The sequence below is a fragment of the Lytechinus pictus genome, chromosome 10 (assembly GCF_037042905.1).
Source record: "Lytechinus pictus isolate F3 Inbred chromosome 10, Lp3.0, whole genome shotgun sequence".
NCBI classification, from domain to species: domain Eukaryota; kingdom Metazoa; phylum Echinodermata; class Echinoidea; order Temnopleuroida; family Toxopneustidae; genus Lytechinus; species Lytechinus pictus.
The window spans coordinates 4,794,187-4,813,573 of record NC_087254.1 but is presented as its reverse complement, the minus strand read 5'-3'; the positions used below and the strand labels follow the sequence as shown (position 1 = coordinate 4,813,573).

General features: G+C 36.0%; 1 protein-coding gene across 1 annotated transcript in view; it reads right to left on the bottom strand.

The window, feature by feature from the left end:
- Nucleotides 1-312: 312 nt before the first annotated feature.
- LOC129268988 (RNA polymerase I-specific transcription initiation factor RRN3-like) overlaps nucleotides 313-19,387 on the bottom strand; it is a 35,918-nt gene continuing 16,843 nt past the window's right edge. Inside the window, exons 10-17 of the mRNA XM_064105161.1 lie at nucleotides 17,900-18,038; nucleotides 17,460-17,590; nucleotides 16,812-16,942; nucleotides 15,612-15,735; nucleotides 12,397-12,560; nucleotides 11,335-11,490; nucleotides 9,033-9,108; nucleotides 313-3,861 (exon numbers count right to left, since the gene is read on the bottom strand). Coding sequence (XP_063961231.1) covers nucleotides 3,727-3,861; nucleotides 9,033-9,108; nucleotides 11,335-11,490; nucleotides 12,397-12,560; nucleotides 15,612-15,735; nucleotides 16,812-16,942; nucleotides 17,460-17,590; nucleotides 17,900-18,038 — 1,056 coding nt within the window. The 3' untranslated portion in view covers nucleotides 313-3,726. The remainder of the gene's footprint in view (nucleotides 3,862-9,032; nucleotides 9,109-11,334; nucleotides 11,491-12,396; nucleotides 12,561-15,611; nucleotides 15,736-16,811; nucleotides 16,943-17,459; nucleotides 17,591-17,899; nucleotides 18,039-19,387) is intronic.

Here is a 19,387-nt window from a genome sequence, read left to right as displayed (position 1 = left end):
TCCTACCGGGTACCCATTTAGCACCTGGGTCGAGAGTGGCAAAGTGTGGATTAACGCCTTGCCAAAGGATGCTAGACAAGTGTGTAGTGGTTTCACCGTGCACCATGTATTCTTTCGTGGGCATATGTTGCTTTATTACAACAATACACTCTTCTTCTTCACCATGGAAACCTTCAGAAGTTACGACAGTTTACAAGCCAAGTAATTATCTGTCAGTAATGATGATCAATAATATAACCACATAAGTGATTATGAATGGCTTGAGGGGCTAAGGGACTAAAGTCTCATAAAATCAGATTGAGGAAACAGGAAAATCTTAGTCTATTTTTGTCCAGTTTTATTACCTCCATTCCATTTTATTATCTCCATAATGTGGCAATGTACACATCTTATGACATTGCAATATCAATAAATTGCTGATACAGGACTATGACAATGCAGCAAATGTCTGAATCAAATATTTGTCACCAATGTTAAATGTTTCATCCAATTAAAGTTGAATATTAAATAAAAGTGAAGAGCAGTATACTGTTCTGAAGATATAAAATATTTTTTTTCTTCACAGAAGGTATGAAGTATTTGCGATGTGCATCATAGATTTTCAGCATCATAAAGTACATCAAATGGAAATAATGCTTCCAGACTATCCCTGCCATGTTTGTAATTAGGTCAAATGACTTGTGATTGAGCTAATTAATTCTGCTGATAAATGACTATAAAAACATCAGATTACAATTAAAACAAATTCATAGGAATTCCAATCTAACTTGAATGGTATAAAATGTATAACAATTCAGATTGTGACTAAGAATTTGGATATGTCCATAATTGAACAGATAAAAAACTAAAAATAGACAAACATAATATATAATGAACCCAACAATGTATTGATAATTTCATATGATGCAATGCAAGAAGCTTTTGACTAATTGCAAGTCTATACTAGGTCTTGAAGTATTGCTGCTCTGTATCTTGTAACAAGGAGCTTATCATATGCCATAGTTAAAATTGATCTATCTATTGCAAATTAGCAAGAAAATATTTGCAATTGATTGCAAATATTTTCTTGCAACAAACCCAAAGACTATGCTTGTATCAAGATTGGCAGAATTTGGGAAAAAAATAATTAAACAATTTCTTTTGGTCTGTGAAGGCTAAATATACATCAGTTTTTCAAGATCCAAGGATTAGTTCCTCTATTGTTTCGAAATATCTTATCATGCAACAATCAAAAGGGCCTTTTGATCAATTTTAAGAAAATCTGCACGCATTTGTTCATGACTGACATACAGCATTTTATACACCTGTAAAGTAATAGTTTTTTTTGTCTGTACAACAATATTCTCATTTTGACTAAAATATATGCATCTTATTCATAAACAAATATACCCACAATGGAGAGAACAGTACACAAAGTGTAAGTATCATTTCAAACATAATTCTTTTGTTTTGATATCACACTCATCAAGTGTCATCATGAAAAAATATTGCACATAGTAAACATATGTTCCTTCGAAATGAGATGAAACAGCAACAAAAAAAAGGCTCAACAAGGATTCAATATACTACATTATTGATTTTTGAATCGTTGACATAGTCGTATGTATTGTTGCTAGATGAGGATGATCTAATTATATCCTAACCATCTGGTACCAAACCATGGTTTATGCAGATCTCATGTATTATCATGCTTCAATACTGTACCCACTGCCAAAAAGCAAGCTTTTGTAATTGGACCTTTCTTAGTGTAAGCGATGAAATAAGCGTAATTATATACATGAGTCTGCTTAGTCCATGGTTTTGTACCATGGTATAGTTGAAACCTCTTAAGGCCCCCATTCCACAGAACGTTGAAAGACCTCTGAAAGACTTAAAATTGGCAAGGTCTTACAGCGGTCTTCAAGATCACTGAAATTTGTCATCTCTGTGGAATGGCTCAGAAAGACCCCTCAAAGAACTCTGAAAGACTGATGGATATTTCTTGTCTTACTGGTCTTAGACTAGTCCTATATAGATCTTTCAATGGTCTTTCAGAGATCTTTTATGCAACAAGTGATCTTTCAGAATTCTTTCCATGGACTTTGCCTGGTCTTTCAATGATCTCTCATGAGTCTTACAGTGATCTCCGCAAAAATCTTGAGAGACTGCCGAAAGATCATTGAAAGACTATGAAGACCTTTGAAAGTTCATCGAAAGACTGCTGAAAGACCGCTGAAAGACCACTGAAAGAAAATTTTCTTGTAAGACCGTTGTAAGACTGTTTTGAACCGTTTCAAAAAGTTTTGGAGCCCATGAAGACCATGAAGACCGCTGAAAGATTGGTCAGGACTCGTGTAAGACCTCAAAGACCATTGTAGGTTCATTGAGAGACCTCTGTAAGATCGACCAAAATTCATGGTCTTTGAAAGGTCTTTCAGCGGTCTTGCTCTCTGTTGAATGGCCCCTTAATGATCTGAATGCTAACTATACATTCATACTCCTTTAATAAAATATGGTTCGGAAACAGGGTTCCCAGCTTTTCAAGAAAACAAAATTCCCTGATTTATCCCTGGTGAAGTTTAAGAATTCCCTGATAATTATTTCAACCCATTCCCAGTTTTGCATGCTTTCTAAGTTGTTACAGTGAATTAGATGTATTTTCAGTATAAAAACAATAATGTAAAACTAATTAGTACCACCATAACCAGTCGTTCAATTGATGTTGTTTTGATATGCAACAAAATATAACAGAGTCTGACTGACTGCCGTGCTTTCAACTTTTGGGATCAACAAAATTCCCTGACTTTACCCTCATTTGAGACATTTTCCCCTGATTTGAGGTATTTTCTATCAAATTTCCTGATTTTTTTCCCTGACTAGAAAAAAGTAAAATAATTTTTCATGATTTCCCTGATGGGCTGGGAACCCTGGGAAATCAATTTTGTTCAATACCATTCACATAATATAGAATAAAAATCTTGAATGTTCAGAACAGACATTTAAAACATTTTTTGTGTTCAAATTTTACACATCCACCTACTAATACTGGTTCTTGGCCGGTAAGACACCATCAGAATACAAAAAAAAAAATCTGATGTGACTCGGGCCAACATTCAAGAAACATTTCAAGGCAATTTTTAAATATGTAATGTTCTTCTGATATAATCTTCCAATTGAAAATCTGAAGTTCAAATACTTCAGCAATGCATGAGGGAAGTGACCAAAGCAATAGAGGGTTTCCCAAAGACTTTTTAGGGGGAAAACATCCCACTAAAATCATCTTCTGCATGAAGAGGGCATTCTAAACTTTGGTGAGATGCAGGATATTCCGATAAGAGTGCAACCAAAGCGTATATGAAGAGGGCATTCCGAACCTTGATGAGATGCATGCTCTACCGGTAGGAGTAAATCTTTGGTTTCATCTTCTGAACGAAAAAGGGCATTCTAAGCCCTAGTGAGATGCAGGCGATACCAGTAGGAGTAAAACCAAGGGGTACATCTTTAGATTCATCTTCAGCATGAAGAGGGCGTTCTAAACCCTGGTGAGATGCACGCTCTACCAGTAGGAGTAAATCTTTGGTTTCATCTTCCTAACGAAGAGGGCGTTCTAAACCCTCTAGTGAGATGCAGGCGATACCAGTAGGAGCAAAACCAAGGGGTACATCTTTAGATTCATCTTCAGCATGAAAAGGGCATTCTAAACCCTGGTGAGATGCACGTTCTACCGGTAAGAGTAAATCTGTGGTTTCATCTTCCTAACGAAGAGGGCGTTCTAAACCCAGGTGAGATGCACGCTACGCTGGTAGGAGTAAGACCAAGGGGTATATCTTTGTCAATCGATTCATACTGCATGAACTCATCCTCGTCTTCAGAATCATCTGCCTGCATGGAGCAGAAGAAATAAAGTGAGAAGAGAGAAAGATAGAAAAAAAAGGGGGGATAAGGAGAGAAAGAGAGTGACAGAGAGAGAGAGAGAGAGGAGGGGGAGTAAAGGAGAGAGTTAGATGGAAAGAAGGTGAGAGAGAGGAGAGAGATAGAGAAGGGAGAGGAAGAAGAAGGGAAAATGATTCAAAAAATATCTCTTGACTAAAAAAAAACTTATCAAATCTTGAAAATACAAAAAAATTACAAAGGTATATAACCATATACATTATTCCTCAATTTAAATAAAATAACTTGTGATGTCTTTAAGAAAAAAAAAGTGGATTGCCTCTGGCAGTCTCACCTGCATTATGCAGGTGAGTGGTGCTGACTTTTAAAATGACTATATAATTATTCACAAAAACTTCATTCATATGATAATAAAATTCTTTTTTCATTGACCCTAAATGATATATGACCTTGATCATGTGACCTAAGACTAGTGCAAGATGACCAGAGATACTTGATTACCCCTCTGTCCACATTTCATGAACTACATCCATAAACTGTCAAAGTTATGATGAAAATTCAACAAATACCCCCAACATGGCCAAAGTTCATTGACCCTAAATGACCTTTGACCTAATCATGTGACCTGAAACTCACCCAGGATGTTCAGTAATACTTGATTACCCTTATTTCCAAGTTTTATGAACTCGTTCCATATACTTTATTATGATGATGTTTCAAAAACTTAACCTTTGGTTAAGATTTCAATGTTGACGCCATCGGAAAAGCGACGCCTATAATCTCACTCTGCTATGCAAGCGAGACAAAATCAATGTTATAAGACAAAATTATGTTGACAATCGCAATTCGTAAAAATAATTATCAAAACATACAAGAGGGACAAAAAAATCTTAATAACATTTATTCCAGATTGAGAATATAACCAAGTGTATGCAATATCACAATCATTTCTCTACGAGGAAAAGAAAGATTAAGTAGATATGTGCAGGTTGCTATCTGTGCCGTACACAAAGTGATAGTTGTGAGGTTCGCAACAGCTCACCAAATACCAGCACAAAAAATTCATGTGAAAATTACAAAACTGTTAAATGAATTCACAAGAAGTTGATGCACTTCATGCTAGAAGAATCGATAGAGTGATGACTGATGTCACCGACACCGTTCACTATCACATAAATACAAATTCATGATTGATGCAAACTTCACTTATAAAGAATAATTCAGAAAAGAAAATACTGATCAATATTGGATATTTTCATCTTGAATGTATCCACAGAATCAACATTAAAGGGATGGTCCAGGCTGGAGATATTTATATCTCAATAAGTAGAGTCAGATTCACAGAGCAAAATGCCGAAAATTTCATCAAAATCGGATGACAAATAATGAAGTGAGTGAATTTTAAAGATTTGCATTATTCTTGTAAAACAATTTTAGGCATGTCTTCATGAATATTCATTAGGTGGGCTGATGATGTAATATCCCCACTTGTTCATTTGTATTTAATTATATGAAATTAGGTTTATTCAAAAAAAATTTACCAAGAACTTAAATAATTGGATTGACAACTGATTAAGTGCATTAGTTTTTAATTGTGCAAATTATTTCATAATGGAGACACATCATTTAAACATGTATAAAAAAATAAAACAATTATGATTTCATGTAATAACATTGGAAAAAGGAAAGTGGGGATATGACATCATCAGCCCACCTAATGAATATTCATGATGATGTGCATATAACTATTTTCACAAAATATTGATATTCTTTAAATTCAAGAACTTCGTTATTTGTTATCCGATTTTGATGAAATTTTCAGCATTTTGCTTCGTGAATTTTACTCTATTTATTTAGATATAAATATTTTCAGCCCGGACCATTTACTTGTATTGTCTGATCAACTGCTTGCAGACAGATGCAACAATCAGGGGGGCGTTTCATGAAAGTACTTGTCGGACGTTTTATCCGACAAGTCCCATTTTATCCGACAGTTACCATAGGAACAGTGCCTCTCAGCCAATCAAAACCATGGAAAGATGTCAGATCTGACAACTTGTCGGATGAAAATATTGATGAAACGCTCCCCGGGGGAGCATTTTATGATACAAATGGTCAGTGATTGTCACTGACTATTGTTATAAGCTACTGAAATCCTTGCACCTGATTGGCTCAGAGCAAATTAGGCAGTGGAAATTACTGACTCTTTGCTTGATTAAACTCTCCCTTTCTGTGATACAAAGTGGTTCGCAAACCAGGAGTCTCATCTGATTTAGGGATCAAATTCAATAAAATGTGCAATATGATCTTTTGGCCCCTAGATGACCTTTGCGCGTATCGTCCTCGAGAACACACATGTGGTATTACCCAAGGGTCATTTGTATCAAGTGTAAACACAACTGATGCAGAAATAAAGAAATGGAAGCAAGTTGAACAAACACTTCAAAAAAGGATGGACATGACCTCATATCATTTGACCTTTCGACCTCTAGATGACCTTTGACCCTATTGTCCTCATGGGTACACATGTGGTATTTCTCAAGGATCATATGTTCCAAGTGTGAACATAATTGTTGGAGAAATAATGAAATAAGGGCGAGTTGAACAAAAAATTAAATATTTTGTAACAGACCAACAGGAAAAGTGATTACTACATGTAGGTCTCTGCTGAACTTTATTCAGGCGAGACAAAAATGAAAGATGTCACCACCAGCTATTTTGCACCACTTTGTTAGAACAAAGGTGATCAGTGAAGTGTGGTCAAAGATACCTAATTGGGGTAACATTTGAATACTACTTAAGGAGTAAGAGTTTTAAATAATGCTTTTATATACGCTTGGATATTATTGTTTCACAAACAATCAAAATAAGTTGAATGTCTGTCCATTATAATTACTAGCAGTATAGTCATGAATATTTGACCTTGATTATTATTGTAACAGAACTAAAACAATAAATTTAAAAGTATAAGAATCAGACATTTGAGTAACATCCCTACATGTAATATGAAGTGAATTGGTAGAATATCCATTGACCTTGTAAAGTAATACCATAGACGCAAAGATGCTGGCAGTTCAATTTATGAAACACAAGTCTCAAAAGGAAATTTTAAGTATTCTACCTTACCCGACAAGCAGATCAGGTTTTAATAAACTGGATCTCAAGTTCTGAGTCTTCACTCTTCTTGATGGCATTATTTGGGTCGAAACCCAGGTGCATGTTACCAGATTGTATTTTGAAAACATGTGCATGTTTTGATGCCAATAATCCATTTCCATTTATTTCAATGTTGGATAAAAGAGCAAATCTATTCTAAAAATCTGATAAAAAGCTGTGAAAATACATGAAATAGTGACAAAACCATTTTTTAATTAATGAATAATTGTATGCTAATTACATGTAACTAATGCATGTAATCAGAATTTGGCTGTAAATCATTACAAAAAGCTCCTTAACTTCTAAATTCTGGTCTGGACACTCTCTTGAGGATTTACATTGTATACATTAAATAGATAGCAGTATCACAATGTTTTCTTAAAGGACAACTCCACCCCCAAAAAAGTTGTTTTGAATAAAAGTAGAGAAATCTAACAAGCATAAACACTGACAAATTTTCATCAAAATCGGATGTAACTTAACTTAATGTAATAATCACAAATACAACAGACAAAAGACCTACCATTGTAAAGCTAAGAATCTCCTCTTTCACCTGAAATTACTAAAGATTATTCTGAATTTCAAAAAGAAAAATCACATGCCTAAAAAGTTTAATATCTGCTCTTTTGTTTGATACCTTAATCACAGAAAATGGTCAAGAAGTAAAAACGTTGTTCCTTCAAAACAATGCTTTTATTTCCATAATTTCATGAAACAACGTGTTTTCACCGGTTTCCTACAGAAGCTATCGCAAGGTTGACAAAAGCCTTAAAGCATGGCTGATCGTCAACAAAACAGAGTGTCGAGTGAGTCTGAACGATAGCCTGTAAAACTTCTTCATTTTACAAAATTATTGAAATTTAAGCCTTATTTCAAATAACCAGAACTTTTTTATTTCTTGACTATTTTCTGTAATTGAGGTATTAAATCAAAGAGCAGATGTTGAACTTTTTATAAATGTGGTTTTCTTTATGAAACCCAGATACAACCCGCCAAGTTACTTTTTGGTATACCTTCTTCAAATTGTTTTTGCTCACTCATGTATGAATGAGGAAAAATCTAAGTAATTTCAGATGAAAGAGGAGATTCTAAGCTTTACATTGGTAGGTCATTTGTCTATTGTATTTGTGATTAAGTTATGATAAATCCTCGCTTAAACTCGGTTTCGTTTTTTCTGGGACGCACTGTATAGTAAAAACGGTATCAAAATTGAAAAAAAATCTGAAAAAAGGTACATTTTTCATACACATAGAAAGGTATCATTTACATAGATTATGAATATTTCATACATTATTCAGGGTGGGGAAAGTATGAAAAACTACTTGTTCATGGTATTCTGCGATCGAAGCAAGATTCTGGGTCCTTTTCGAAAATCCATTGGCAAGCATGGTTTACACCTTGAAATGACAGTGCCCAGACCTCCCTCCCCCTCCCACGAATACACCCATACATTCAATATCACCAAAAGTAATAATTAATAATGAACAGCTGTAAATCTAAATGTTCAATTCAAATTGCAGCTGCTGTATGAGAAGATGTGGCCTCGATGTTATGGATAGGGTATGTTTACAATCTCCTCTTTTGCTTCTTAATAACATTTTTTTTCAAATACTTAAAAAGAGTTAAAATGTAATTCAATATTGATGTGAATTGGTAAAATATCCATTAACCTAGTAAAGCTATACCACAGACATAAAGATGCTGGCAGTTCCATTAGGAAACCCAAGTCTCAAAATGAAACTTTGAAGTGTACTACCTGACCTGACAGAGCAGATCAGGTTTTAACAAAGAGGATCTTCACTCTTCTTGATGGCCTTCCACAAAAACTCATCATGAATCATATAAAAAAGGAATTTATTGAATTATATCATGATGATATCTGGGAGAGCTGCTCGCATATGACGTCATACATTAAAAACGTTAAATATTCATAACTCTCTTATTCTCAGAGGGATCAAACCTTCTCCAATATTTTCCTCTTAAAAAAGAATTTGAATTATACTTACAGTTTGATCAATGCCTGAAAAGTCAGGTTTGCATCCTTCCCAGTGCCTGTACAGTTTTTCAATTTCAACACCAGATCTGATGAAGAAAAATTAAAGAGAAATGAGGCATAAATTTAGTAAAATGGAACATTACTGCATGTGACAAAGAGAAATATCATACAATTGAATACTTGATGATGTTGTGTGGCATATGCTCCTGCAACAATAACTATCATTAGGAAAGTTTTGCATGAAGCCAAGCATAAATTATTCTAACACCGGAGCCTTTTCTACATCTTTATCTTTATTCTCACAGCAAATGCAAGCAAGGCCCCTGAAAATGGCAGAGTGTATAAGGGAGGAGATTCCAATGAAAAAAAAAACTGAACCATTCTGAACCAGAGCGCAGTTATAATTCCAGCATTTCAGTGCAAGAGCAAGAACCACCAACATTTATTATCCAGTGAGAGGACTATTTTCCTTGTGGGTGGACAAATTCTAATCAAATAAAAGCACACACTGCGTGAGAGAACTGAAAAATCAAAGAAATATTTAACTGAACGATGGATCCCGAGTGCAAGGAAGAATAATAATGAATCAATAGAACAGTAAAAATCCCAGGAAAACTGTAGTGCTTAATCACCAAAGTTTACGGAATAGAAAAGAGGCAAGGTGAATGCAAGCTACTGATTAAACTGATGTCGACCAATTCCTCAGGATTACCACAGAGGAGTGATATCACCAAATGGCATAATTTGCGCAAAATGAATATTAAATGCACGAATTGTAGGAACAAATAGATTCATACTTTCAACATACATTGAATCACAGACATAATTCAACTCAATTTATGATTTGCAAGAAATAAACAATAGAGCAAAACCATAAAGCATTTACCTGAACATGCGACCCTACCCTCTGCAAGCTCCATCCCCCACCCCCCTATGTGGGAAATTCCTGAAATGACTCATCTTGGCTTGTACTTCATATGACAAGGTCTAATGCTCTTGAATTATCACGGATTAAGGAATTTATGAAGTGAAGTAAGAATTGAAAAAAAGAGGGCAAGATATACAAAATAAAGGTTTATTATTTTATGGCACTGCCCAATTAAAGAAAATAAAGAATGAAAATGGCGTTCGCACTCGCATTTAGTCTGAAGACTGTATCACTCTCTCTGAATCAAAGAAAAAGAAAGATTTTGAAAAATTTACAGTCATTGATTAAATTTTCAGAAGTCTTGTCAAAAAAGAAAATCCTGAACTTTGATCAGCTACACATGAGGTATATGACATAATATTTGGATAGTGTGTCTAGTCACTTTCATATATTTTCACATCTTGAAGCACTAAATAATGATTTTCAGGGCTTCATTTCGACAACATATCCCAGACAGAGGTAACCATACAGCTCAAAATGTAGGGAAAAAAAGACCTGAGGAGAGCTACACATTGTGGAGGATTGTTGCCCAGTGGATTAGTCTCCGGACTTTGAAACAGGAAATTGTGGGTACATCATGGCATAATTTACTCCAGCAAGAAATTGATCCACAATGTGCTTCACTCAACCCAGGTGAGGTAAATGCCATAGGGTACCTACAGGAAGGACTTCCTCAGATCATATTTTAACCTTGGTCGAGGTAGGTTATGTACACCTCCTCATGCGTGAGATATGTTGCTGATGTGTCTTAAATGTTGAGACAGGTGTGAAGAGGGCTTTAAAGATATTCAACACTAGCATTTTACAGGCTGGCAAATCCTAAAACCCTTCACATGACTGCCACACACGCCATGATTCAGCAACAAGGACCGGAATTACCAAGATATCCGTAAGTTTTGGTCTTAGCTTGGCTAAGAGACTAATTTCCGTGTAAAGAGATAGGAAACCGGCTCTGTGCCTGACCGTACTACCGAACTCCAATGTAATTGGGTCTTCGACGGACTTTGCCGTCAACGATGATGAGTAAATGGTAATGAGGAACTACGTTGTGTTCCTGATGATTTTCTCCACTTTCACCACAACCGTCGACTCGTTGGGAATATTGAAGTAAACAGTTGAATTACAAACTTCAAGTATTTACCTTTTCTTACATTATTGGAAGTAACCGCGTTATTCAAATCAATTATTAGTAAATTGTTCCAAAATCAAAAACAGGCAACAAGCAAGCGACATTTTATTGAGAGCACAGGAATTGGTAGACTAGATTAGCCGGGGTAATAGAGGAGCTCCTTGAGCACCTGACAAGGTGGACATGTGTGATGTAATATACAAATACCCTATATTATTATCATGACTTAAGGAGGAGAGGTCAAGCTTTACTTACTCTGGGAGAACGTATGGATCAAAAGGAAAGAAGGAATCGAGAGGGTTTCCAGGTGCGGCCATGGCCCCGGAACCAAACGTGTTCAGCTTGAAGATAGGCAGCTTGGAGCGGGCATTATGCTCCATCACGGTGTAACAAAAGGCAACTTGGAATTTACTGAAAGAAAATAAAGTATAAAGACAATGTACATTGTAATTATGCAGTGATAACAATGATGATGATGATGATGATAATAAAAGCAACAACAATAATTTGGACTGGCATCGTGCCAAATCAACTCTGTAGATTGCTCAAGGCGATTTTCAAGAAATTTTAGCCCTAACCAGACAGGGCTTTTTAGAGTGTTCTATGACCAGGGAGAGGGGGTTGAATCAACCCCCCCCCTGAGATCTCGGCTGCAGATCACGCGAACGTCTTGAAAGTTGGCATGATAATAGTGTGGGATGTAATCTACATGGCCGTATGGTTAATTTTTCCGAAATCATCATATTTTATTTTACATATTTATGTATTTCTTTGTTTTTCTATCTTTTCTTTGTTTTTTTGCCAAATTTATAGCAGAACCTTTTTAAAGCATAATTATGCTTAAATCAATAAATTTCAGCTGATGAAAGTAAAATATCTTTATCAATAAGGTGAGAAAACTCAATTTACATTTCGCGCAGAGGAATGGTTGCGGAAAATGTAGAGGGGGGGGGGTTGATTCAACCCCCCCCCCCTCCGGCTGGATAAGGGTTAAAGGAAATTAATAGAGAAGATTGAACAGAAATGTTTTAAGGGTCTTATGGGGGAATTTCAGATGGTTAACACTTTTTAATGTTTAATGTCTTCAGAATGTCCCATTACTTAGAGGATGAGTGGACAAATGACCTTTGCCTAAGGTTTTGGAAATTTTAGGGGTTGTGAGAGAACTGGAAAAGGAGGAATGTAAAGATCTTGAAGGGGTGTTTTTTAAATGCCTTTTTACACTGAACACAACTGGGAATTTAAGTGCAACTTTAAGTTACACTTAAATATTTTTGTCAAATACTTTCTGGAACATTCCCTGGAGTAAAAACTTACCGTGCAAGAGTTGCAAAAATGTTGACAACAGAGGGCAGGCAAACCTTGAGAGGGTTCAGACGACAGGTGACAACCCGTTCTAAGTTGAGGCTCATGACATAGTGCAGACCTTTGTTATTCTCTAACAGTTGCTTGTGACGATAAACAAAGATATAGAGAACAGCCTGTAATGCAAAAATCAACATGATGGGATTTAATTACTGGAGTAAGATTGTAATACATTTTGAAAAATTCCATAATGATGATAATAAATAAACATCCAATTTTTACAGAATGATCATGTTAGCCTATGAAATGAGAATCTTGACAAAATCATATTCATTTAGCCACTGGCCTAACTCTGAGCAGAGAATCCATTGTTCAGGGACAATGATTTATTGTTTCATCCCCCCCCCCCCCCCCACTTGAATAGAATGACATCACAAATTTACGCCTATGGGCAATTCCATAGGTTGGTGGACATGAGCTCAATGTGTCTTTGTACATATAGCCCATCTGAACCGTAACGTGAGTAACCACTTTATCTGCACCCCTAGTAAAAACCATGTGTTCTTTATTTTTTTAATTATTTATATACAAATTTGTCTCCCTAATATACTTCTTTGAAATGGATATAATCAACTTTCATAAAAGCCTTGCATGAGGACACTTTTCACTTATGTCCATTTTTCATTTTATGCATGTCCAAATCATGTAACATGAGTAACCGACACATTTCAAAGATTTGCCAGGAGCATAATGAAATTTCCCGACTGCATACTATGTTGTGATAAAGAGATGTTTAGTTCCTATCAATAATAATGGAGTTACAGCTCCAAGTATGAGTCAAGGTGTCTCCAAATGTAACGTGAGTAACCGTGGAATAGCCCCTATGTCATCAGACGAGGATGAGGTCAAGGTCAGGGTCGTATTGGCCGAGGACAAAATATTTTGGCTTTCAATTTATATTTTATGCTAATTACTTATTAGATTTATAGAAATATATATGAGGGTGAAAATATATCAAGTACAGGTAGAACAAGAATTAAGTAGACAGATTCTCAACTGCAAACAGTCAAAATTTATGCCTCTGCCATTTCAAGATCAGAACAATAATATTGCATGCTTTATTCTGATATTGTGAAAACCGTCAAATTAATCAAATTTTGGCTCTCAATTTATATATTATTTCAATTACTTATTACATTTATAGAAATATATATGAGGGTGAAAATATATCAAGTACAGGTACAACACTTTATAATAATAGACAGATTCTCAACTGCAGATATCCAAAACTATGCCTCTGCCATTTCAAGATCTGAACAATAATATTGCATGCTTTATTCTGATATTGTGAAAACCGTCAAATTAATCCAACATTGCTAAATCAAGAGATTGAATTATAACATGAGCAAACCATTCACCAAAAGTAGAGATCATTGACTTTCCAATATGCTTACATACATAAACCAGCTTTGAAGTCAGTTATTCAAACAGTTCTTGAATTACCACAAAATGATATATTTCGAGAAACTATACAGAAAATAACTTATTTGTTTATTACCCAATGTCTGCAAATAATGAGACTATTTCTTCATAAACAAAAGAAATAGAAAGTCACGTCTTTGCTTATTGCTATCTGTGCCGTACACAAAGTAAGAGTTGTGGGGTTATGCAACTGCTCACCAAATACCAGCACATTGGATATACCATACGTTATATGATAATCATTATAATATTTCAAAGAAATCATTTGCGCAAGTCACATAAAAAGATTTAAACAAGAAGGGGGTACAAAACTATGGACTATGCAGAATACATACAGTGTGTCCAACAAAAAAAAGGAAACCAATTTTAAAAGATAGATTTCACAATTATTAAAGGTCAAGTCCACTCCAGCAAAATGTTGATTTGAATAGAGAAAAATCAAAGTAGCATAACACTGAAAATTTCATCAAAATCGGATGTAAAATAAGAAAGTTATGGCATTTTAAAGTTTCTCTTATTTTTCACAAAACAGTGATATTCACAACTCAGTGACATGCAAATGAGTCAGTCGATGATGTCCATCACTCACTATTTCTTTTGTTTTATTGTTTGAATTATACAATATTTCATTTTTTACAGATTTGACCATATAGAGACCAACTTTACTGAATCATATAGTATTAAACAATGCTAATTCCACATGTTCAGGGAGGAATTAATCACTGTATCACTCGACAATGAGAAGATAATTAGAATATTTCATATAATAAAATAAAAAAGAAATAGTGAGTGGATGACGTCATCACTCTCCTCATTTGCATACCAAACAGGATGTGCATATAACTGTTTTGTGAAATTAAGCGAAAATTTAAAATGTAATAACTTTCTTATTTTACATCCGATTTTGATGAAATTTTCAGTGCTGTGCTTGTTGGATTTTTCTCTTTTTATTCAAATCAATTTTTTGTTGGGGTGGACTTGTCCTTTAAGTATGTTTTTACTATGAATTTGACATTTATGGTAAGAGTGCAATCTCTTCTTTAATTTGAAACCAAAATCTTAGCAAATCGTTCACGCATTGCAGATTACAAACAAATAATGAGGGATATCTGAAGCGATTTGAGCAGAAGCTCACATATGAATCTGAATCCACTCCCAGTTTAGAGACCAGTGACAGAAACTTAGAAACAAAGAATTAAAAAAAAAAATGCTAATGAGTCAATGGTCGAATAAGCATGGTCATCATATCATTGAACCAATCAAGTTTTTCTGTGCAACCCAACTTTGAAATTAAATTTAACTTGCCTTGCTCATTAATACTTGAAGTCTTTGTCTTATATCAGGTAAATCGCAGAATAACTGAATTTTATGGAGATGTAATGAAATATCATAATTCATTTGCATTTGAAGAAAAAAAGACATGGGAATTCTGATTCCTTTTTTCCCCAGGACGTCCTGTATAACACACACTGGAAAAGGTCCAATAATAAATACACGCTTTTTGCAAGCAGTGCTAAATCAAGCAGAATTACGCATAAGATCTACATAGTCCATACCCTCCCGGTTTTAATCTCTTTTGTAAGTCCTGGGTCCCGTAACACAAAGGTTAGCGATAGATCGTACACTTGATTTTTACGATTGATTGTACATTGTAGTCAATGGAATCAATCGTAGAAAAATGTTCTACGATCATTGCTAAGCTTTGTGTTACGGGCCCCGGCCATTCGATCAGAAAAATGCGTTACCTGACAGAGTGAGTAGAAAGGACCGTGAACCTTGATTTCTTGGCTGAATCGTGAAGCGCCCTCTTGGTTGTCGATGTAACAGTGTATCCAGCTGACCATGAGGTCAAGACAGGCAGTCACAGTGCTATTAAACAAAAGAGAAGACACCCAGCCATCACGTAAAGATAATATTGAAGAAGATAACAAACTCTGAGGGAGTTGCTGCGAACTTGTTACCCACGATGCTTGTGAAAAATCAATTAACTTGATAATTTCAAAGCTTTGAACGTGGCTCACTCCAAAAGATGATTCGTCTGATGTGGAAGACAATGAACAGTGACCACGAAGCATCCACCGTCTACACACTCCTGTCTTGCTTTAGTTGTTTTTCCCTTTATCAACCTAGAATTGGTGCAGGATTTTTGTTGGAAAAACGGACATCGGTCAGTGAAAAGATAACATCTTAGCAAGATGCGAGTGTATAGGTGGTGGATCCGTCGCAGCCACCGTTTGAGGGCTTCCGCGTCAGACATATCGCTTATGTTTTGTGAAACAGCATCAGACTCGTAAAAGGCAATAGCAGCCGCCTCCGCCTTGATTATGGGCTCTCCTTGTCTGGAAGCCATGTATGAGACAATACAACTAAAGTGATACCATATTTATACATTCTTCAGTCAATGAAGAATATTCACCTCTTTCCTGACTCTGATTTGAACTTACCTCGGTAAATATTGTAGTCCCACATGTAGACTTCCATGGTGTTGCCATGAAAATCTACATATGGGACTACATAAGACTGCAATATTGACCGAGTTTAAATTAAAATCAGAGTCGGAAAAGAGATGAATATTCTTCATTTTTCTGATAGTTTTCAACTAAATCAAAGTAATTTCAAGGAATTATGGAAAAAAAGAAGGCCATTTGATGGATTTATAGATGTGAAATGTGAAATTTTAGCAATTTTTTTTTTTTTCATTTTTTTTTTAGGAGCGTGATTTTTTGCTCTCCTTATTTTTTTTAAGGAGCGCGGTAGGAGCGCCGGCGCGATCGCGCTCCTCAAAAATGAAGGTCTGATTCTTGATATATTCTTCATAAAACACTCCCCCGGCATTCGTTTATCCAACAATGCCTGAATTTTCATACAACATGCTTCATATATTTACACAATTTACACCTATTAACCAAGTTAAAAGTCAGAGTTGTTAAATTAAAGATTTTTACCTTTGGGGAAGGTAGTTAGCCCTTGCGACGAAGGAAGCCACGTATGATGCTGTTGTCTGCCTCACCACCGCTGGGGTGTTGGGGTTAATGAACTTTCTCCACAAAGCATCTATGAAGCTGTCTACTAAACCCTATAAGATAAAATAATAATATCTCACTTAAATAGAGCACTTAATACATCAGAATGGCATCTCTAAATATTTTACAGATACATTATTTCCCCGGTCATTGGATCCTGGTTTGCCCACAGACAATGCGTGCTTTTCTCCACTCCCTGGGGAGCATTCTAAAAAAGACTCAATTGGTAGGCATACATCATAGGACGTATACATACAGTGTGCATTATTTGCTTTATACTTAATGACTTCACAATGGTCACTGGTAAGCATTTTGCTTACATTTGGCTTGCTAAAGTGAAAAACTTAGAAGTGATCTAAATACAAATTTATAAGCATGTTGCTTAGCCAAAAATAACTGCTATGCAATTTACCAAGTCAATCAGTGATCTGGTCATGTCTTTGGATGGTGATGTTATACATGTATGTAGGATGGTCCCAGATATAAAAAAATCATGTCTGATTAATACATGTTGGTACCAACTTAATTACACACACATATACCTGTACACACTCTAGAATGTCCACCTACCTGTCTGAAACTGCAGAAGTAGAAGAAAAGAAACTGCACATGACTGGACGCATGGGTGGGCAGGATCACCCTCTCAAAGACCTGAAGCAGGTAGCGATGCAACACTTTGGTATCTTCAAACAGAAATTCACCTGAACCACAAAAAACAAATTCGCAGTTAGCTCTTGTTCAACTTTCTCGGATGACTCTCCCATTTTCATTAGGATGAGCATTAACACTTTCAAATGAAAATGTTACCTCAGCATTCCTGACATAGCATCCTATGGTATTCAAATTTGGAAACTGTTTGCTTTATTTTCCGCTTTTGGCACACTGACGATATTTGGGCTACTGTCAAATACCAATGAATGCATGCATAAATAAATTCAAGTATAAATGAGTTCGTGTACATGTATATCATAAAATGAATGCAAGTAAAAAAATAAAATCAGTGTACTGACCATTTTTGAAGCATGATGCTTTGAGATAGACCATGAGGACGCCCATCAAAGTATCAATTTTGATTGCTTTCTCAGACAATTTCTGTTTATCCTCCTCGTCATCCTTGCTCGATTCTACTTTCTCATCATCTAGTCCATCCTAATGAAACAGAAGAAAAACGTATGTTGTGAATAATTGGTAGTTAACACAGAAAGTAGTCATCCTACCACCAAAACTACAGCAATTACAGTCATCATCATCATCTGATCATTATCATCATCTTGATCATCATCATCATCATCATCATCATCTTGATCATCATCATCATCATCATCATCATCATCAACATCATCAGCACCATCTCATTCATCAGTAGTGTCATCACTACCATCACCACAACCACCACCATGAATACCATCAAAATCATCATCACTACCACCATCATCATCACCACCACAACCACCATCACCATGCAGAGCTGCCAACATTGGGAAGATAGAATCCAGTAGATTTCGCGGAGGTACATGTACTATGGTTTTGTGAGGGAGCGGCGCGGCGGAACGCTGTCCCATGGATGGGAGTTGGATAGCAAAACACATTAAGAAACAACATTTTATATTTTCAATAATTCATAAAAGAATGCATTGAACATGAAAATACCTTTAATTGTCCAGAGGGGAAGGGGCTTCAGTAACTTTAGTGGTAAACATGGTACATGAGCTTGCCTGGCCCTGTAAAGACTTTATAGACTCTAGTCTATGTGGCCTGTAATTAAAGTCTCTGTCTGAGTGATTCCTGTGAAAATTGTCACACAGTCCCATTCCGCTTGAAAATTCTTTAAACTTCGAAAAACATTTTGTCGTCTTGGTCTTGCATGACTCCATCTCCATGATCTCCATGGTCACTGACGAATCGGGACGGGGCGTGCTTCGCACTGCACAGCTCAGCCAACCAGCGCCAAGCTTAAGCTAGCTCACTCACGAAAGAGAAAATGTTTGAATCCGATCAACCCAAGTGAAACTTTAGTAGGCAAAAAAATATCCACTTTGCTTCTGTTCTTCAGGATTGTCAATACAATTATTCCTGAAAGTAATCCACTTGTTAATCCCATGATTGATCCACAGTTTCAGCTCGAATTAAGCGCACAAAAGCTTACGAAAAATGCCCCGCAATGCTCATGGACTTCCCTTCTCGTAGCCTCCTGGCGCGGCGTAGCCGACCGGAGACCAGGCAGGGCCGCGCCGGGGCGCATCGGGGGGCATGTGCATGGAGTGCCGCTGAAGTGTTTCCATGCAACACATTGCAGAACCCGGAAATAAAATGGCTTGTTAGACTAATTCACCAGTCGTTTTGTAGAATTATCTTCATTAACATTGGAAATCAATGTACGATTATACAAAAACTGGTAAAAGTTACTGGATAAAATGAAAATGTGATTCGGAGGTTCCACGTGGGTGTAAAGGGAGTTGAACATGCTAGACTTGTAAAATAGCCGTTTGTATGAATTT